This window comes from Chroicocephalus ridibundus, chromosome 15, assembly GCF_963924245.1.
Source record: "Chroicocephalus ridibundus chromosome 15, bChrRid1.1, whole genome shotgun sequence".
Classification (NCBI taxonomy): Eukaryota; Metazoa; Chordata; class Aves; order Charadriiformes; family Laridae; genus Chroicocephalus; species Chroicocephalus ridibundus.
The window spans coordinates 2,477,763-2,499,674 of record NC_086298.1 but is presented as its reverse complement, the minus strand read 5'-3'; the positions used below and the strand labels follow the sequence as shown (position 1 = coordinate 2,499,674).

Sequence of the window (21,912 nt, the reverse complement as noted above, 5' to 3'; positions counted from 1 at the left end):
ACCACCTCGCACCCAGCTCCCAGCACCCACGGCACCCTCGCGCCAGCCTCTGGGACAGGGGTGAGGGACACTGGTGGGGAAAGACGGACGATCAGGGTCCGGTGGCGCTTCACCAGCCTTTGCAGGGGCTCCATCCTTCCCAGCTGGAGCCGGGGACGCTGCGGCCACTGGGATGAACCTCCCTGGGCTGTGGGGAAAGGAAGGGGCTCCTGCAAGAAGCAAAAATAACTGGGAACGCGCAGAGCCCTTGCAGCCCGCCACGGCCCTCGGCCCACCGCGAGCCCCACAGCTCCACCGCTTGAGCCTCATCTGCCAATTGATGTGAGCGGGGCGAGAAGATCGGTTTGGCAACCAACTCCCCGTTTCCCTGAAGCGGCTGCTGCGAGCCTGGGCCAGCGTGGAGCCAGCAAAGGGCTTGGCCATGGCGGCTCCATGTCCGTCCCTGAAGCCGGGCGGACACCGCCCTCTCCCGCACCAAGCAGGGCCAGCAGGGACCCACCACCACATCCCGGGATTCCTGCCCGCAGGAAGAGAACGACCCAACTGCCCCGGTGCTTCCTCCGCCTGGGAGAGGGGGTCTTTCCAGCTGCATCTTCCTCCATCACCGCAGTGAGGGAGGCTTTAGATCAGCCCCCACACCTCTGCCCACCCCAGCGGCTCCCCAATAGTTTGGAGGAGACGTGGCTTTGCTTTAGCATCGGCCATAAATCAGCTCTGGAGCTTCAGCCGTAGACGTGGATGTCTCTTCTGAAAGCCAGCAGCCGCTTCTTGCCCTCCCGGCAGGTATGGGCGCTCAGACGGCGCTCATCACACATTCACCCCCAGCAAAAGCACCCACGGTCTTAAAAAAGGAAAGCTTTATTGACATTTTTTTCAGTTCTTTACATTTGGTGGTTTAAAACCCAGGACAAAAAAAAATATTCCCAAGAAGCAGCCATGGGAAACATGTTCACATTTTAAAACCCAGTAATAAATTGCACAGAAGTCTTAGATTGTACAGAGCCATCACAAATATTGTCGTATAAAACCCCAAAATCTGTAAAGAGAACCACAGGAATAAAGAATTACAGCCACGAGTATTGGTACAAGAAAGGGCACAAGTTTTGAGAATTTTGCCCCACCGGTCCCTCCTGGGGAGGAGGGATGGGACATTCCTGTTGCAGATAGTTGGAAATACTTTAAAATACAGCATAAAAACCAAACAGACCCCAGAACACCCTTTATCTTCTCTCTTGTGCTGGCTCAACAGGAAAACTTCCTAGCAGGAAATACTTACTTACAAAACTACTTAAAGTTTAGTGGAAAGCTAAAAAAGAATCACTGTCCAGCAAAGAGAAGAGCCTTCGCGCCCCCCCATCTCCCCGTTCCCCGTCTCCCGCAGGCAGCGGGACGGCAGGTGCCCAAGCGGAGCGTGGTAGGACACGAACAACACTGAAAAAGCCAAAAATATGGAGGCGGCACATGTGGAGAGCGGGACAAGAACAAAGCCATGAAGGACAAAAAAGAAGCAGCAGAAAAAAAACCCCACACAACAGAAACAACAACAAAAAACCCCCCAGGACAGATGATATTTTTGGTATTTTCCACTGAATGCTGAGTTTGGAAACAATTAGCTCACAAGCTTCACTCGCACCCCACCGCTTCCCCTCCCCATTTCAAACAAAACCGAAAAACAATTGCTTGCAAATTTGAGCCAGGAATTGGAATGAATTCCTGCGCGCTGAAGTTTTTTTACCCAGAGCTGGGTTTGGAAAAAAAAAAAAAAAAAAAAAAGTTTTTTTTCCCTCTTTATTCCAGAGTCCTGAAAAGAGGAGAGAGGGATGACCCGGGGCCTGGAGGAGCTCCCCAGGACTTCAAGAGGTTGAAGCCGGAGAGGCTGGGGAGAAGAGGGAGCAGCGAGGCAGAGCACAGGGGGACTTGTCCGCTCGTCCTCTCCAGAGGGGAAAATGCTCACACCCAAACACGGGTTTTAGCCCCATCGTGCTCATCCAAAGTACTCATTTACCCTGAGGACCTTGCTGTCACTGCGCCCTGAGGCCACAGCTGCGGGTAGGTTTAAGAAGAGCTGGACTAACTCCTCCATCCTGCAGTCCCAGACCGTTTCAAAGCGGTCCCTGAAACATGAGCGAGGCTCTTTGTGTCAGGCTTCGGTTCCCTGCCGCAGCGCTGGGGGACGTTGGCAACCACAGCGCTTTGCCAGTTGTTCCTGTCCGCTTGCACAACAGCGAGGTTGCTCAGAGGCATCCGGAGGGTGCCAACCTGCTGCACCCTGGCCAGAGCCGCCTCCACGGTCTCCAAGAGGCCTCTCCCTGCAGGAGCTGTGCGTGCCCAGCCCCAGCATCCACAAGAACTAGGACCACCATGAGGTCCAGCTCTCATCCTTCCTTCTCCCTTCACAGCAGCCTGCGGAGATGGACACTGGAGATGGACACTCCTCACCAGCAGAGCATGCCCGCTTGCTCCTTGCTTTGCAAAGGGGACTCCATGTACAGCGAGAGGTGCTGAAGGACCAGTTTGTAGCAAATATAATTCAGGTGAGGAAGCTTGGGTGCACGGGAACACTGCAGAGACGTGGGGCACAGCACAGGAGCTGTGTGAGATACAGCTGGCCTCTCCTCTCCATGGTCCCCACCAAGAATGGTGCATCCCCAACTCTAAAGGTTAAGCGAGGAGGACAGACACTGTCTGGGGGTCTTAGAAGGGCAGCCCAGTGGCTCTGGCCACAGTAACCAAACAACATTCAAGTTTTCCAGCCAAGGAACACGGCCTGGACACATCACCAGCAGCTTGGCTTCAAGGATGGAGAACAGGGAACTGGGAACCCAGTCGCAGCACAAGCTGCCTCTCCCAGGCCCCAGCTGGGTCAGGAGCCCAACCCAGCACGTCCAGAAGCACTGACAGCTCACAGGAATTTCTCCAGAGGCGTGGAAGGGATTTGAGTTGAGGGTGAAAGGAGGGATACGTACTGCCGACAGCAAGGAAGGCCAGAGGAGCTACGGGCTGAGCCAGGCAAAACAGGTTCACTAATTGGGAGGATGAGGAAGAGCACTGGGGAAGAGACGTACCATTAAGAACAAACAAGCACCTGCCTTTGACTCCCTGCGTATCAAGAATGCTTTCCGTGGCAGGCACAGGCCACCAGGCAAAGGGGAGAGTCCGAAATAATAAAAGCTGGGCAGAAGCGTAAGTTGAGCAGAGGGCGAAGAAGGATCCTCACGTCTGAGACACACCTCAGGCTACTCGCAATGACAACATCTGGGCAACACCTACGTGCTTCAGCCATGGTAACGCCAAACTGTGGGTGCAGGGAGGAGCCTTCTTCCATTTTTATCCAAAACTTAGTGAAATGATGGTCTCCAGCCCTTCCAGCCAGACCTTGGCTGTTCCATCTCCATCCTCCTCCACTCTCCCCTCCCTCCCCACCGGTCACCTCTCCAGTCAGACAGCAGAGACCCACAGGCCACCTGGACAAGCCACGGCTTGGGGACACAGGGCCAGGAGAAACAGCAGTGCGGTGGCTGCTCTCTCCAGAGCCCAGCCCACATGGTGCCAAACTCCCTCCAACCACCTGGAACAAGGAAGCCAGCTCCACGGTCAGGCTGCACCGTGCGTCTTCTCCCCGAGGTCCCCATCCTTCCCGGGGAGAGCAAAAAAACTTGCTTCATTTGGCAAGAAATTGGCAAGGTGCATTCCTGGATTTGGCATGAACAGGCACATGGATAAACATCAGAAATGGATGAAAAAGCACAGCATTTCTCTTAGAATAATTTATTAAATACAGCATTAAAATTTGTATTTATGAATTCAATCATTAAAAACAGAACTTCATCTCATATATATATATATATATATTCAGGGACAATGACAATCATTCTATCAACATTGGTGCATGTTGTGCCAGCACTGCTCAGAACGGCACCTTCTCTACGCTATCTTTAAAGCAGTTCAACACTTAAAAAAAAAAAAAAGAAATAATACAAAAGAAAATAAAAAGCATTTGCAAAGAAAGAGTGCAAAGCAGGGCTTGTCCCCAGCTGCCTGCCGGGGGTGTGCAGAGGCGGGCCGAGGTGAGGAGGCAGGGGCTGTCGTGCTCCTAACAGGTTTGGTAGCTATCGCCCGCCCAGCGAGACGCAGCGTGGAGACCAACTCTCAGAGGTGCCAAAGGTCTCCGCTCCACAGTTTCAGCCGTGGCTGGATGCCCGCGGCTCTAAAGTATCTGGTTTGTGGTTTCCTCAGCTTGGGCAGTCGATACTAAAAAAGCTAAACAAGGAGACGGGGTCGGGGGGCGGGGGGAAGCGCAAAAGAAAAATGTTTTACATCTACCAGCTTCTTCCCCCGACCTGCCAGGTCCAGAGGAGGCTGCAAATGAAGCGGAGCACTTTGTGTTCCCGCTCACCCATTTTCGCATCCTGCTGTGGCTCGAGGCGCAGCTCAGGACACGAGCGGTAAACCAGTACCGGAGAGAGCAGTCCCAGGCCAAGCACCTCGCGCGCTGCCTGGGCGGCGTGGAGACGCCCGGCCGAGCCTGGAGGGAGGGTCGTCCCACAGGGAAGGGCTTCCACGGACAGGGTCCTTGGGCAGACTCAGAGGTAGCATTGGACAGACTTTTGTAACTTGATTGTCATGTAATTCTGGCCTGCCGAAGGCAGCCGCAGCTGGGATGGAGGGAGCACCCTGCAGGGGTGGGAGATGGGACAGGGGGCACGTGGTCCCCCCGCTTGCAGACCGGTGAGTGCTGTTCATCCCGGGCGCTGCAGTCCGGCAGCGAGCAAGGATGGATTGACTGTCTCCTACGGGGCTTTTCAGAGAGAAGTCGCTCTTGCTGAAAAAGGCCAGAAGCTGCTGCTGGGCACCCCCGGGAGCACCGGGCTCTCCCTCACAGCTCACCAGGGCCTCCTGGGTTATGAGCCAGTGCCCCAGCGAGCTCCCCGCTGCCAGAGCCCGCTCTCCTCTCTCCACAGGCAGGCAGCGGTGCAGCCCCCTGCGAGAGGGCCAGAGGCTGCCGGTCACTCACCCCACAACACAGGTATAGCGAGGGCTTGTGCTTTTGGCTTTTTAAGAGTCCCTGACCTTCCGAACCTGCCTACTCCAAGAAACCTCCTGTTTCAGCTACCCTTAGGACCTACAAGGACAAGGAGGAAGGGCTGTCAAAACCATTTCTGGAGAGCACACGGCCCCTAAAAGAGAAGAGAAAGTCCACACAGCCCAGCCTTTGCCTACAGTGGAGACATGCCAAGTCAGGAGCATTTCAGATAAGGCATCGCAGGTGCTTTGATAGTAAAGCAGTTAGTGTTGACTACAGTACTTTAAACACAGGCTGCTGCAGAGGGCATCCCTGGGGCAAAACCAGTTCTCCAGCACTTGGTGAAGCAGGAGATGGCTGGTTCAGTTTCCCAGACCTCTCCTACACACACACACAGGCTGCTCTGGCTGCCCGTTTTGTTTTTTTTTTCCCCCCTCCCTAGAAAGAGACTTAAAAAGCCCAGGATGGGATGTGCCATTTACCCCGACAAGCAGCCAGAGAGATAAAAAGACGCCTTGTGCTGTACCAGACTTCGCAGTAGGCAGGCGAGCCGTGGCGCCTGGGGGTGGGCAGCGCCAGCGGGGCTCCAAGCAGGGGAGGCTAGTTGCCGTTGCTGATGCTGGAGTTGGCACTGCTGCAGCTCTGCTCGTAGGATGGAGGCGCCTCTGCAGGGGAAAGAAAGAATAAGAGTGGTTACAGTGGGTGTTTGGGAGGTTCCCTTCACCCCAGCCTATGTAACTCGGTGAAGTAAAGCACGCTGCTAACACGTCCACGTGGCATGCACACAGGGACTCTCTCTACAGGACCCTACAACCTGCCCCACTGAAATATATGGGGATTGCGTGTGGTACCCCTTCTGCACACGCAGAATTTGAGCCAGCCAGTCCCATCCCTGTCCTGATACCTAAAGGGTATCAGGACCTAATACCTAACCTAGGGGTTAAAATCAGCACCTCAAAGTCCTGTTCTGTTCCTCCCCTTCTTTCACAAGCATCCTCAGGTACTCCAGCACCCCCAGATCACAGGTGACCCATGCTCCGTGTGCCCCAAGCCAGGGCCGAAGTGACACATCGAGTGTCTCGTTACCCCGGTGCCACAGACGGGTTTATTTGGGTAGGACCGTGCTAACAGTCTGTCTGCGCCAACAGACACCGCTGGTCCCTGCCACCCCAGCTGCCTGGGACGAGCACGGCTCCAGGAATCCAACGTGTTGGGATTTCCCCAAGCTTTTCCACTCTGGACAGTCTCTCAGCTCCCGCCCCCACAGCTTGTGTCTCCAGCCCAGCTGCAGGCCCACTCCAAGTCAGACAGAAGATTTCAGTTACATCATTTTCCTGGCTCTGCTCCCACCAGCCTCACCACAAGCCAAGAAGTTTTTCTATCAGTGGGAGGCTCAAAGCTTCTTTAAGAACAGGGAGATCCTCTCACGACAAGCCCAGGGCAGGCACGGGCGTAGACGTGGGAACGGACAGCCAGCTTTTACAGCTGGAAAGGGGACTCCTCCGGAGGCTAAAGCAGACAGAGAGATCTCATGATCCCCTCTGACATCAGCCCCTGGCATGCTGACATCCCTATATTGCCACCCAGTTTGCAGCCAGCAAAGAGACTCTTGTAGGAGGAGACATTCACTACCACGCTGCCAGTCCGTGGAGATCTCAGGCTGCTCACCGTATGGGTAGCCCCATGTGCTGTACTCCGGAGGCAAAATGAGGGAGCTGGCCGTGGGGACCGGCACCACGTTCCCCTCAGCGTAGTAAGGGACAGTGGCTCCCGTCGACAGGCAGAGCGTGGGATGGTTTGGGGAGCCCGTCTGCTCCGAGTCCACCCTTATCTCCTGGAAGCTCAGTCCTGGGGCGTAGCTAAACGGCTGCTGCTGGGAATGGCTTTTGGTGGGGATCAAGACATTGTCCATCGGGTGGTAACCGCTGGCAGCCTCCTCTTCCTCTGGGGGGGCACTGGGTACCACTGCAGATGGTATGTGCTGGATGGACCGGGAGGGGCTCACGGGCACCCTGTTCACAGCAATGTTACCAATATAAATGGGGAGAGTGACCGAAACCTCTGGCGACTTGAGGGAAACCTGGAAGAGAAGGAAAAACAGTGGCATCCTCTTCGTTATACACTGCACTGGGAAGGTTCACCTGATATGAGGGCCACCCTCGCCACACAGCTACAGAGTTCAGCGATCGAGCTCAACCCAGAAGGGAGCACAGAAGTTGCGGCACAGCGCGCTGGAGCTCCCCAGGAGCATCGAGGTACTCACTTGGATGTAGTAGTCGATATGTATGAGGCTACAGCCCTGCAGAATGGACTGAGGCAGTGCCGGAACAAGGATCTGCTCCTTCCATTCTGCATGTTTCCAGGCTTTCACTCCCGAACCTTCCACCTCCGCGATGGTCCTCAGGTCGTAAATCCAGCGCTTGGATTTATAAGCCACTTTCTGCACAGACAGGAGAAAATAACAGCTAGCAGAAAGGTTGCAAATGGCCCTCTGTCTCCCACAAACATTAAGTCAGGAGACAAAACCACCCAACTGCTTCGTCAAATAAGCACAAGCAAAAACTTAACGTGCATATTATAGAGCAGAAATACCATCATTATATGAGAGACTGAGTTGGCACAAGCAAGACAAACTCTACCAGCTCTTTCCCCAGGAAGGCAGAGAGAAATTGGAGTTAGCCAGAGGTCTGGACTCCTCGCTGCCACCTCCCAGTTACACACAGGAGACGCACAATGTGGCGAGAACTGCCCCAGTTTCCTAGAGGCCTCAGGGGGGTGGATCTACCAACACAAGCCGAAGAATCACCCTTTCAGGTGCTTACCTGGAGCAGACTGGCTACCACAGCCCCGGTGTCCCGGCCCGATTTGTTCTCTATGTCCGTGCGGAGCTGGATTGCTTGCCCCACGATGTACCCTTTCAGATCCGAGGTGGCGGTCAAGATAATGTTGCCACTTTTCACAAGCTTGTAGTTGAACTTCTTGGTGATTGACATAGTGTTGGGCTGCTGCAGGACAGCAGAGAGACAGAGATGTTGGCTCAAGAGAGTCAGAGAACCTCCAGGAAAACACTCAGAAATTCAAAACAAGCAAGCAGAAACATCTGGTCTAAAGAGGACGCAATGAACCAGCGATACAGCACTGCCCCAGACAACAGGTCTCTTCTCCATCCCCCCAGTTTTGCTGTCCTATTAGTTGTTCTTCCTTCTAAAGCAAGTTCCCCAAACCCAGGTCTCTAGAAGCACCAGGTGCTATTGGCAAACACCTCTCTCTGCATGCTGAAAATTCACCTAAATCTTCCAAAGCAACGTGTGGAAGAGTCAAAAATGGCTGGGAGCAGGGACTGGTGTCAAGGCAGGACAGATCAGGAGCCCCTGTCCTGCTCTTGCACAGTCAGAGAGTTGTCCAACCACCCAGCTATTCTCCAGACAGCACACAAGGGCAAGTGCAGAAGCCTTGGAACCTCCCAGCCCTGCTCCTCTTTGTTCTCACCTCAATGTCGGGGATGTCGTTCAAGTTGAGAGGGCAGAGAACATAGAAGATCTTGTTGCACTTGTAGTCCTTGGAGAAGCGAGGTGTGTCTATCACAGCTTTTACCTGATGGAGGACCTTGCCAAAAGGGCCTTCAAATGATGTAGGAGCAGAGGCTAGAATCAAGAGAGAGAAAGAAAAGGATCATAAGGCTGAGTCAGGCCAAGTGTTCCTGAACTGGAAATAGATAGTTACTATAAACATCTTCCCTCTTCACCCAAGGAGTTCTGCAAGTACCTTAGAGACAGAGCACATGGGGATTCCCCCAAAGAAGACCTGGGACTGAACACTTAGGTCACTCGGAGACCTTGCTGCAACCTCCCTGCAGAAAGGATCCTCTGCAGCCACACGTTCCAGAGCAGAGATCCTCTCTCCGAGCACACTGCCTGCAGGACAGCCAGTTGGCCACGGAACAGGCCTCCTGCGCACACCCAGAGAGCTCGCAAGGTCACACTTGGAGAGGCGTCAGTGACAGCTCAGACCTGGCTTTGCACCAACGCAGAAGGTACTCGCTTTTCTAAGCTCCTCTGCTGTCTGTGGATGACCTTACGCTCCCTCTAGCGTCTCCGGGCCAAGCTGCCAGCCTGCCTCTGCCATCCAGCCCGAGTCCCACTCAGCACAGCTCAAGAGGCCGCAAAAGCCCAGGCTTACATGGAGGTGCCTTTGGCTGTTTATCTGCATCGTACCTGGCAGCAGGAACTGGAAGGGAAAGTTGTGCTCTCCAGCTGTCAGGACCCCTGCGGGAAACAAGAGTAACAGGTAAGTGGGACAGGCCATCCCCTTGGAACAGGGTTTTTGGAGCACGATCTTCTGGAGAGAGGCCACCACCTGGGGAACAACACACAACTTCAGCTGCCTTCAGCCCACTGGACAACTCCATGCTCATCCTCCACATCCAACAAGCAGCACTTGAGTCAATGTAAGCATCTGCTGCCACCCACCTCGCCTCGGGACAGGGGACATCTCCATTCCCAGTGACAAGTTCTGCAGTAAGATACTCCAGAAATAAGGTGGTTTGGGGCTGGATTTAAGGGATCCCAGTACCACAGCAAGTGGTTTGCCCCAAACTACCAACACAGGCCATGGAAAAGGGATGCTGTGTGTTCACCTCTCCTCAAGTAGGCTGCGGCCAGTCAGGTGGAAGGTAAGAAAGCAGAGGCACCAGCTGAGGGCAGTAAGGAGGTGTGGTGGGCATCACGCCGCTATTGCCTTGGTCGCACACCAAGCCCCATGCAGATTGCACAGAGTTCAGGAGCTGGAACTAGAGGTCCATCTCCCAGGCCTAAACCCACACCCAGTCCTGAGAAGGGACCTGCAATACCTCAGCCCAGCTGACTAGACAACAGGAGCCTAGGAGATTTCCACAATGTTAAAACCTCAACACTGGTTTTCTTCAGCTGCAGCCCGCTCTGCAACGGCAACCTTGAGGGCACAGACCAGGGCCAAGACTCAGCACGGAGCTAAAACAACAGCTACAGACTCGGACTTGCTGACCCTACCCACCCTCCCATCTAGGCTCCCAATTCCCTCCCAGGATAGCCACGGTGGCTGAACTGGACCCGCAGTAACATGAGGCAGCTCCCAAAGTTGGCTTCAGTAAGAAAAGCACTGAGGTTTATCCACGTTTGTTAAATAAGCGTAAACATGAGAGGTTTTGTTTTCAAGGGGGCAGTGCTAAGAGGAGACCTGGGTCTCCTCAAGCCGGGTTTATGCTGCTTTGTAGGACCATTGCTGGAGGTGCCAAGACTCTAGATGTGGCCAACTCTTCTGTTGATGCAAGACGGAGGAGGCAGCTTGCCCGACAGCCACATTGGCTCCGCAAGCTGACAGTAAGAGAGTCCTGTCGTCAGGGGATTAAGCGGATTATGTGTCGGGGAGGTGGGAAAGAGAGAAGGGTAAATCCCCCCCCACTGACACTGCAACCCAGGTAAGGAGGCAGGGGAGGCGGCGTTTGGCTCGGTACAGCCTTCAGGCCCTGAAAAGCTGCACCTCTGCCCGCCGGCTCGCACAGCCACCCCATGGGGACCTAAGGACACGCCAGGTGGCTGCATCCCACCTGAGCGCAAAGGCAGGGAGCACAGATAATACGGCAAGTGACCCAGCACGTAGCGCTACAAAGGCAAGTCAGGAGAAACCTAAGAGATGCCCATTTATGCACTTCGCCCTTACAGAGAGGAGCAAGATTTGCTCGTTGCCATTACCCCACCCAGAACACCTCCTCAGTGATTTCCCTCCCCGTCCCCCAAATAAAACCCAATTATGTAGGCTAAAATGCAACACTCGGTCTTGTCACCAGGTGGAGGCACAAAGCCAGTCACCGCCTTCGCTGCCAGGCTGATGCCTCGCAGAGCTGGGACAGGCACCGCCGTGTGGGGCAGCTTCTCCTGTTCCCTTCTTGGGAAGCCTGGCTCGGGTAAAGGCAGCAGTTTGAGATGTAGCAGGTGCCTTTGCTTGCTGGTTACAGGGTAAAGCCTGGCTGATATGAAGGAATCAACTAACCCAGTGCCTGTTTGCTGCTCCGAGGGTTTCTGCCTTTTATCAGGCACCATTCAACGTTGACCTTATACCCATTATCCTTACTTTTAGAAAGCGAATCGATAAACTGGAATACATCAACTCTCCTGTGCAGCTTCTGCATTGCAGTAAGGGGACGTGCTCCACCTGAAAGGGACACAATGCAGAAGAACGGCAGGTGGAGAGTCCCAAAGGGGATTGGCCACTGAGTTTCCACCCAGACCTGGAGACTTTCCAGCTGTCTGACCTGCAGAGCCCCAGAGGAGCACGCAGGCAGGGATTTCAAGTCTCCTGCTAGAAGCATGAAACTTCACAGCCTTTCCAGGACCCTTAGGAAGAGCTCACAGATTTCGCATAGCGAAAGTCCCTCTCCTACCTTACAGGCGGCATGATCCAACAAGTCATTTCAGTCAAGCTCCTGCCCGGCTCACACACGCTAACAGAAAGCCCGGCTAGAAGTGACCCTGCAAGCACTTCATGTTCACAGTTTCTAACCCCCTGCAGAAAACCAGGATCCTGAAGGTTGCTCCCAACGGTAGCACCGAGCGAGGCAATACGTTCTCCCAGCAACACGCGTGGCCAGCATCACTCACAGAGGATGGGGCTCAGCTGCTGGAGCCACTGCATGACTTGGTGGCACTGATGCAGTTTCCCACTGGGTAGCCCAGCCTCCAAGTAAGTCGCCAGATGAGAACTGCCCACAGGTCAGGGCTGACCACCCCAACAGCTCAGATGAAGCCCAAGAGCCCAGAAACATGCTGGCTCACTGCATTCTCAGACTTGCTGTCACCCCACCGGGGGCAGGGAGCAGCCTGCAAGTCTCTCCCGCAGCTCCTGCCTGCGACAAGCAGCCCACAAGGGCTGGAAAAGGCCGTTCCCGCTCCTCACGGCCAGTGATGAGTTCCAAGACCAGCCACAGCAGACTGAAGTCGTGCCCTGTCGCAGCTCGCGTGGGCCGAGGGCATCGCAGCAGTGCTTGGCTCGTGGCCACAAGAGCTCAGACGTCAGCCCTGCGCTGAGCAGGGAGCCACGGAAACGCACTGAGCTCTGTTCTCCATTCCATTAAGCAGAGAGATTCTGCAGGCAATCAGCAATAGCTTTTGTTTTCAGACCTGCTCCTTCCAGCCCACAGTCTCCTTCCCCCAAAGAGAGAGAAGCATCTTCATGCCAGCCCTGGGATCCTCCACATGCAGGGAATTCTCCAGCAGGCCGGACCAAACACCCATGTCCTACCCACAGGCGCAGACACCACCGCATGCAGCTTCATTTACTAGCACGGCTAACAAACAGCCGGCTGCTCGCAGAGCCCAAAAATCCAGCTGAACGTCTGCGTTTCTTGCTCTTCTTGCAAGCACAGAGGCTGTTTGAGCAGGTTGCTGGTGCAGAGGCTAGGAGGGGCGGCAGCACCCTGAGCCCCACAACCAGCTGGGGACCCCCAACCCCGGCTGCAGGCACCCTCAAGCTGGCATTTTGATGATCCCACTGATGAGCAAAGTGGAAGGGATGTGGGAGTTAATTGCCAAGAGCTAATTTGGAGACAAGGGTTAATAAAAATAGATGAAGAAAAACAGACGAACCTGACCAAGACAGGAGACTCCCATGAAAGCACGGGCACAATCCCGCATGCCTGGCAGAGCGACAAGGCAGCAGAGACTGCAAGCAAGTCTGTGTCCTACCTGCCTCCCACTGCGGGAAGGGGAGGCAGATATTTAGATGCTTGCCCCTCCTGGCAGGAGCTCCTCCAGCAAGGACACTGAATCCAACATGCCTTGGATTACAAAGCCATTTCGGGCTTTTGTCACCAGTCTCATGCCTTTGGCAGGTGGAAAGTTGGCAAGTTCCAAGCAAAGTCCCCCCCTTATACTGAGAACAGAGGTGGCAACTACTTTTAAACACTTCAGACATCAACTCTGCTCTTAAAGGCTGAGCTTCCATTTCCAAATGCTGACTAGTCTCGCTACAATGGGGAAAATCTGCAATTTCCCTTGTCCCAGCCACCCCGTGAGCGTGGGCAGGGCACAGGCTGACTTTGCCCCAACACCCAGCTACCTCTCGCACGGAAAATGGCAGCAAAAGCCACCTCAGCTCCCTGGGAGCGACACTCGCAGTGCTCGCCTGTCCCACACAGCCACCGCGACAGCAGGACCGGGCAACACGTGCCCTGCTAGCCACACATGTGCCCTGGGGAGAATCCCCAGACCACAGCAGAGGAGACGCAGCATCGTGCGCAGCACACAGAGACGTGCTGCCTGCCCTGCCACATCCGCTGTGCAACTCCAGCACCCAAGCAGCACGGGGACACAACGCCCACGGGAAGCCACTCGCTGCCCCTGTCCCTCCAGCCCCGAGAGCTTCAAGTAAAAATCCAGGACATTTAATGCGATGTTGACCTGCAAGTTGACTTTGCAACAGAGACAGCTGTTGGCAGCAGGTGGAGGTGAGATGGTTTCCTCTGACATGCAGACATCCAGGAGGAGCAACGCTTTCTGGACGCTCCTTTCTGAGCTGCTCCTGAACCAGGAGCTTTGTTAAAGCAAGCCACAGTGGTGAGAGCGGGTCAGCAGGAGTTCAGCATCGCCGGAGGGGTCTCCGCCAGCCCCACGTCGCGATGCTCCTGAGCTTACAAACGCACTGTGAGGGGAAAGGGCTGCGCAAGCCACCGCAGCCGTGCTGAGCCGTTACCTCCCCATTCCCAGAAGCCTGAACAAAGGGCACACTGTGCTCAGCCGCAAAAAAGCTTTTCCTGAAGTTTATGTGCAGCTAAAAATACCTTGAGAAAGTCATTAGGCAGCAGAGGCAGCTGGATTACCAAGGTTCTGCTGTGGAGCAGTACCTGCAGCAGCCTTTCCTCCGATAGGAGCCGAGCCAGCAGAGATTGGCTGCCCCCGCACGGCCTCTGGAAACACCCTCCCTAAAAATTCCTGGAGGGAAAGGAGCTGCTGCCCCAGAGAGCCTGGAAAAAAAAAAAAAACAAAACCAAAAAAAAACCAAGACAACAGGAGCAGCAACAACACGCTAACAGCATGGAAAAGCTGTGCAAAGCGGAGAGTGACCTTAGAGATTTCCCTGAATCCAGCAGAGATTTGTCTGGAAGAAAACGGACTCTCCCGTTCACGGCTCAGCCGCTCCCCTCCCCACCACGCTGGGACGGGGGGATGTTCGCTTGTACCAGCGGACGTGGAGGAGGCCTGGGAGGACCCATCAAGTGCAGAAAGGAAACGCCTTGACCCACAGGGCTGATGCATCCCCAGGAGGTAACCTGGTGACAGCCTGGCCTGGGTGGGGCTCCCCTGGGAGATCAGACCCCACAAAGCATCACCAGCAGCGGGGAGCGCAGCCCCGAGCCCAGCCCTACACAACACACCAGACCCGAGTGCTGCAGCACCGTCCCACAGCACTCGGGGCATCTATGGCCACGCTGATGTGCGGTGGAAGGACAGGAATTAGTGGGTTTCCCATGCAAAGCTCGAGCTGACCATGCCCCTGAGCCCACCCTGCTGCTGGATGCGTCGTTTTCTCCCCGCAGACAGCTCTGCTCTGATCCACGAAGGTTTCCCTGTGCTCACTGCAAACCAGCACACCACGGCACAACCACGTGGGAGAACATGACACCGTGGTGACCGTGTGGAGGTGAAATGACCGCATGGCCTTATTTACACTGCTAAACAAGTGATCCAAGTCAAGCTTACACTGCCACAGCTCAGGTGCTGAAAGGCTTTGGACTCTTTTCCGAGCAGTGTAGCTCCCCTGGCTGGTGCTGCCAGGCCCCTGCGCAGGCAGAGCTGGCAGCCAGAGGAAGCCACCAGCCCTTCAACACCGTCATCCCTCCAAGAGCAAGGGGAAACTGCTGCCCACACCCTGCCCTGCCAGCACGGGGTGAACCGGCAGCCGGCCAAGGGCTGGGAAAGGTCCTCTGGCAGCCTCTGCCCCGGCAGGAGAGCAGGGCAGGGCTGGGCTCAGGAGGAGACAACCAACCACGCAGGAAAAAAGCCCTACCTACTGCATCCTGCCTGGGCTTCCCAGGGCTGTTCTGCAGCTTCCTCGGTTAGAGCCCATGCAAACAGGTCAGTCTTACAGTACCGGCGGGGCCAGATCTGCCTGGGCTGCACGTTCAAACCAGTGCCACCACAGGGACATCTGCCAAACACCTCCTCCCAGGGTGGCTCCCCCAGCCCCAGCGTCTCCGTCCCTGGGGAGCTGGAAGCCACAGGTGGTCAATGGCCGTCTCTCTGCAAGACAAAGCCAGGACCTCCAGGTCCAGTGTCAGAGGAGGAGAAGCCAGAAGAGGGTTGGGAGATGCCTTGGTCACTGATGCACAAACACGACAGACTCAGCCGAGCCTTATTACTCACCCCTGTGAAATCTCACGCTCTGCTGCGCTGGGAGAGACAGCCCAGACGGCTGAGCACGCAGCAGGCTGCAGGGCCAGGAAACAGCAGCGTGCAGTACAACACACCCCTCTGCCTTGCCAGGCTTCATCCACAGCTAGACTAGGGCAAAGAAGATGAACAGTTTGTGTATTGCTCCCTCCATCCCCTAAGGAGAGGGTGCTATTTGCTCCACAACCACAACTAGGAGCCTGGAAGGTGTCCCTGCACCCCAGGCAAAGCAGCCAGGGAGCAGCTGCAGCGGGGCTCCTGCCCCGACCCCCGGCTCTGCCGGCCAGTACCCACCAAGCGGACGGCAGCGGCTCTGCTCCCTCCTGCTGCCTTCGCAGACGCTGCTGCTCTAGAGCAGGAACAAGCTGCGCCTTTGGAGCACACATACTTTTTTGGTTCTTCTAGTAGAGGAACAGCAGGCTGGGCCATATGGCAATTTCTCTCTGGCTACTTAGTGAGTGATGCAGTTACTGTGCTGGCCAAATCATGTAGTACGGAAAGGTACCTGGTGCCTGCTGGTCCGCCTGCCATCGCTTGTAGCAAAACAGTCTTCCTGCTGCCTAAAATCAGCCCTCCCGCTCCCCTGGGGAAGGCGAGCTCCCCTGAAGGTGCTGAGTTTGATACCAGCGCTGCCGGTGCACAGCTCGGGTACTCTCCTCTCGAGGGGCTCCAGGCAGAGGGCAGGAAAGCAGCAGGTTTGCGTTTTGCACTTTGGGGTGGAGAAACACGCAGCTCTGCCTCTGCCCTGTGCTGCAGGCTCCCCATTCCCCAGCTACTGGAGCAACCGTCGCTCTCGCTGCAGTCCTGTCAGCCAGCACCCTGACCTCCCGTCCCTCCCATCCACCTTTGCAGCCCAGAAAATAGAATATTAGACATAAGCAAGAAGGTGAGAGCCTCGCAGGAGGCTGCATCAGAGATGTCAGATGGGAAGCATTAATTTTGTCTGTGTCAGGACACTGCAGGCGATGCCAGGCCATTGCAGCTTTAGCGTTGAGGACTCCAATTCAGTCTCTGGTGGATTAAGCTAATAAACGGGATTACAAACTGCAACAAATGAGGGTAAACGCACACATTTGCTCTCGCTATCCCTGCAACAGATACCGGTGCCTCAGCGGGAACAGCCGACAGGCAGCAGAGTGACCTGCCAGCCAGACCTGCCGGGGAAAGACTCAGCGTTTAGCTCAGCTTAATTTTGCTCGAACGAGAGCTCTCTGGCTACCGAGCAGCACTTCATCCAAGCAGAGCTGCCATAAGGCAGTGAGGGAGCACCGCGTCCAGCAGGCTCCAAGCTCCCGTTCAAAGCAGCAACTCGCTGACGCCGGATTTGCATGCACGCAAACACACAGCAGGAGCAACCTCCTCCAATACGGTTCACGCTGCTGAGACAAACCCTTCTGTAACACGGGAAGCATAGAGAGAGGAAGAAAACACACCAGAAAGCTCAACGCTGAAGCCAGCGTAAAGGCTTCACTGCTTACAAATCTGTGTCAGCATTTTTCAGTGAAATTTTCAATGAATTAGCAGGATCTGGTGGTATGGCAATGCCGGAAAAAAACTCCGAGAATTAACAGTGATCTATTGAGGCAAGAAATTAGGAAGTGCTGAGGAAGCTGCTGTGACCTGAGGCAATTGCAGCTCCTTCCATGTGGTTTTCGTGGCCTGAACCTGCAGTCACTGCTCCTGAACCCAGCAGCAGAATGTGGCCAAGGGCTGGCACCAGCATGTCCTTAATGGCTCACCACTGCCCGCGGGCACCCTTCTGCTCTCACCTGGCCAGGGGCTGTCCAGGAGCATCACCCGCCGCTTCCTTACCTCCCGCCCTCACAGCGGTTCCTGAACACAGAACAAGAAACTAAAGTCTCTCAATGCCTGCTCAGTCAGGTCACCACGCTTTTTAAATTCAGCTGCAAGGCAGGATCGTCACCCTGTGCCGCCTGTTGGCCGCAAAGGTGTTGTTCCAGGCCAGCAGAGAGCCAGCCCAGGGAAGAGGTGATGCACAGCTGCCCCTTTTTAGCTCTTTGTACAAGAAATCTGCCGGCAAAGGAAGCGTGTGGAGCAGCCAGGAATTCCCTGCAGCGCCTTGCAGCTAGCTAACAAGCTGCCAAAAGTAAGGTCAGCTGGAAATTACAGCCAGTTCCCTGCACAGGTTCAACTCAGGTACAAGTGGGATTTAAAGAGGGGGGGAAAAAAAAGTCTCTCTTTGCATGCACAACCCATCCACAGGGCAAGAGCTGTGCGTGCAGTCAGAGATAAGGGGCATCCAAAGAAAACAGCCCCGTGTGGGTACAGGCGCACAACGGACCTGCTCCTCTGCGGCTGAATAAGGGCAGAGCTGCAGCCAGGGAGGGGGAGAGGAGCAGGCGGCCTCCGCAGAGCTGAATTACTCCATTATATTGGAGCAAGAGAAGCATCTCTCTGTAGGAGAGCGGCGGGTACAAGCAGTGCTATTTTGTACTCGCTGCGACTGGTGTACTTGATCTCCTGCACCGCTGACACCTAGAGAAACCCAACACAAGGTTCTTCCCACCCCTATTGCATTTCTTCACAAAAAGAAGACCCAAGAAAAAAACAGCACCAGGGAGCAAGCGTCCAAGTCAAACCCAGGCCAAGCGGGTAAAGCAAATCCTGCCTTGGCATTCCCTCCGGGAGGCAAATAACAGGCCTCCCCTGAGAGCCCACCCGTGGGCTGAGGGACCTCCCCGGCGCTGCGCTGCATCCTCCAGCAAACAGAGCAGCGAGGGGCTCCGGAACAGCTGGTACGCTCAGCGCTTTCCAGAAGCTCTTATGTCAAGAGCCGAGTTCATTGAACCGCTGCCCTGTGTGTTATTGCCAAGGCTACAGCGCAGACCCTGCACAATCCCCCCAGCCGCTCACGGCTCCCGCTGCCTCCAGCTCACTGCTCGGCCCCGCTCAGCCCCAGCGAGGGGCTTTCCCGGAGCACGGATGTTGCTCTGCTCGAGGAGGAACAAGTACAGTGCCAGAAGAGATGCCAGCAGGGTCCTCTGCAGCAAAAACACCGGTCACCAACCTGCGGATGCTCCAGAGGCACAGCTGAGCCCTCCACACCCTGGGTGCTGCTCCAAGAGGGGCGAGAAGGCAAATTAAGGATGAGGCCAGTGCCTTCAGTAAGTGCCTCACATTGCAGTGCAAGCACTTAGGTTACTTCAGGGACTGCCTGCTTTCTCACACAACATATGCCCTTAAAAAAAATATTAAAATAATCAGTGTGTAATACAAGCGACATCTGATGCTACAGAGGACGAGCTGCCCCCTCACTTATTTCAGTGCAGAGGTGCGTGGGTAGAGAAGTGCGTAGTTGCTCTTAGATGCTTAAAGAGCAACGCAAACCTTGATAGTTTTGCAAACCTCCTCTCCCCTTCCCCCTACGTGTCCTCAAAGAGCACGGCTGGTTGTTTTTTAAAGTTACTGCTCAGGATGTGGGAAGGCAGAGAGCGAGGCGGGTTGTTTTTCAGGCTGAGCCTGCCTCCCCACGCCGTCCCCCCAGGTGCCAGCTCTGCTGCAGCACCGCTGGAGCACGAGCTGCTCACCAGGGACAGGTGAGATGGCCTTGGGGACACCTGTGGTCCTCCCTACAACCAAGTCGAGATGTGGGGCTGGATGAGCCCTCTGCAAGAGCGCTGGGAATGGTGCCAGCATCCTCTGCCCAGGGCACAGCTTGGCTGCCAGGTCCCCCCCAGCAGGGACACCCCGCTCCCACTTGCTTTAATTTTTTAATGCACAGGTTCAAAAAGGAGCAGTAACAGCATTGCTGTAAGGCAGGGAGTGCAGGAACAGAAAAGTCCTCTGAGGAAGAAGCAAATTCCTGCCCTTCCTCCATTCGTTTTCCATTTGCGCTGCCGGGAGGTGACATCCCCCATCGTGGGTAAGATGCTCCTGCAGCACCCCAGAAAGGCAGCCCCCCACCTGAACCGCAGGCCTCCCCCAGTCCCTGCCCTCCCTCCTGCTCTTTGCTTTTCAGGGCACGAGAAGGAAGAGTAGGCACAGCCAGCCCTCACCCCAGGGGGGTCTACATGTGTTGTGGCTTTTTTTTATTTTTTTTTTTTAAACACACATGGCAGGACCATCCCGTACACCACGGCAGTATTTGTCTGCAGTCGCAGTAACCTCTGCTCGTGGTGCTCGCTGTCCGATGCTGGCTGGGGAAGCAGTCGCGAGCCGGTGGCCAGGCTGGCTCCATGCTCCTTTGGGTGTCCTTGCTCAGGAATGCTTCCAACTCCCTTAACTCACCCGCACTCTGGGCTCCTGCCGTCACCCACCAGAGAGCATGGCCCAGCTGCACCAACCCTGCCTCAGTTTCCCCACCTAGCTGGGTGCCAGACCAGCATGGAGGCACCCTGGGGAGCACCGGGTGTGCTTCCCCAGAGGCAGCTGCATCCCAAACCACTCCGCTGACAGACACCGGAGCAGCCCGTCCCTGCCAAATGCTCTCAGCCGGAGTCACAGGGAAAGGGACAGCTCTGCTTTGAGCCGAGCAGGCACCCAGGGACAGTCCGTCCGTTCGAAGCTCCTTCACGCTCTGTTCAGAAAAGGCCGAGGCAGCTGAGAGCTATTCCTGGGGAGCCTAAAAACGCTGTGGCTGAGTCAGCGCCGAGGCCCTGCCCTGCTGCTCCTGTCCACAAGGCTATTGCAGGACCCCCCTGGCAAACCCCAGCCGCTGCCGCGCTGCAGGGCTGTGCCGTGCCAGGACGCGGCGAGGCAGGCAGACAGACAGGCAGAGACAGGCACGCGCGGAGGCAGAGTCACGGAGAAGCAGCCCGGCTTCCCCGCTGCTCCGCCGGCCAGGACATGCATCAATGTCACGGCGAGGGCTGCGACAGCAGACAGTTATCTCGCTTCCCCGCGCTGCAGGATGGAGCGCTGCCAGCCCCAGGGCTTTTGTTTCCATATCCGCACAGGCCAGCCACAGCAATTGCACTGGACACTTTCAAAGCTGTCTCTGGTGGAGGACTCTGGTCCAAAGGCAGTGTTGACACTACCCTCTCCCACCCACGTCCCATCGCTCGCTCCCCTGCCTCCTTGGGGCATGGGAAAAAGGGCATGGGACAACCATGGCGAGTCCAGGACGTAACTCCTGAGCTTGTACCAGTCACACAAAAAGCAAACGCCCCACAAGCGCTGCCCTTGGCTGCGGTCCCATGCGCAGGGACTGCCCGCCCTCTCCGTATTTGCTTCCTGGCAGCTGGGAGCCAGAGGCTGAGAGCTCCCAGTGGTTGTGTCCACTGTGACACAAAAGGCAGAAGAGCGCAAGTCAGTGACTGTAAGCACCTGGCACGCTGCTCCAGGCTGATTGCTGGTAGTTCACACCAGGTTTCTACCAGTAACGGCACTGTAGCTTCGGAAGACAGGACAGTACCGACGCTACAGCACACCTCAGTTTTCAAGCACAGGACTCTACAGGGACAGATTTTCCCTTCAATTCGTTACATCTCTGGTAACTCACGCACTACGATTTCTTGCCACGCTTGCCTGGAGCTGCGGTGGCTCTGGAAGACTTCAGCTGACCCGTTTTGTCCCAACCACACCCCAGGCGCGCTGCTGGGCAGCTGCCAGCTGCGTGACCGGCTCCAGTGCAGAGCCAGCAGCCCGGCCCTGATGCCCCAGCCCTGGGCACCCGCTCAAATCTCAGGCTGGCAGTTTGCAATACCAGTAGCTTGACAGATAGCAGCACTGCACCAGGCAATACACAAACCTCTGGGTCCCAGAAAATTAAGAGCCAAAAAACTAAGGCTTTCCATGAACAGTTTACGAGCTGGGAAGACCAAATTTTGGCCATCTTTGGAATTCAGGCCTTCAAAGGGGACACTACAGAGCCATGATAGCATGTAGCCATCAACGCATCTTCCTTCCAGCCTTCCCAGTGCACACTGGTCCAGCTGTCAAGGGGATGGCTCCCAAGGGCAACCTCACAAGAGCGAGCTGCCGAAGCGGCTATCAAAATCTCCCAGGGGCTGCAAAACCAACAAACAGCACACCCACCTCTTCCCACTCCTCCCTCCTGGCTGGCTTTTGCCCCCTGCTCAGCTCTACCAGGACAGAACGGACCACAATATCACAGCTCTCCCTTGAAACGTTAAATATGAGAAACAAAAGTTGGAAGGTGCATTTCTCAGTGCAGTTCCAGGTTTAAACCTCTGCAGAAGTCCACAAATACTCGCAGCCTCCAGCTCCCAACTCACCTAAGCTCAATAAATGCAGCACCTTATAAGCCTCTGGGATTTAGCTACCGCGATATTCACAGCTGGGCTCTCTGGCCATGCTCAGCGCCACATCCAAAAGCGGGCAGGAACATTTCTCATTGCTCGCCCAGGCAGTTTACCTCCAACTGCAGCCCCTGGGCTATAAGCCAAGCCAAGGGGCGAGCCAGCCAGCTGCCTCCCTTCTCCGGGACCTGAGAGCAAGCAACGCTCTCTCCAGTTGCTGCGAGGATGAGGTCAGTCTGCCCTCAAT

At 55.7% G+C, this 21,912-nt stretch overlaps 1 protein-coding gene across 1 annotated transcript in view; it reads right to left on the bottom strand.

The window, feature by feature from the left end:
• Positions 1–863: 863 nt before the first annotated feature.
• ARRDC1 (arrestin domain containing 1) overlaps positions 864–21,912 on the bottom strand; it is a 40,066-nt gene continuing 19,017 nt past the window's right edge. Inside the window, exons 3-8 of the mRNA XM_063353247.1 lie at positions 9,238–9,288; positions 8,513–8,667; positions 7,846–8,028; positions 7,287–7,463; positions 6,692–7,103; positions 864–5,688 (exon numbers count right to left, since the gene is read on the bottom strand). Coding sequence (XP_063209317.1) covers positions 5,624–5,688; positions 6,692–7,103; positions 7,287–7,463; positions 7,846–8,028; positions 8,513–8,667; positions 9,238–9,288 — 1,043 coding nt within the window. The 3' untranslated portion in view covers positions 864–5,623. The remainder of the gene's footprint in view (positions 5,689–6,691; positions 7,104–7,286; positions 7,464–7,845; positions 8,029–8,512; positions 8,668–9,237; positions 9,289–21,912) is intronic.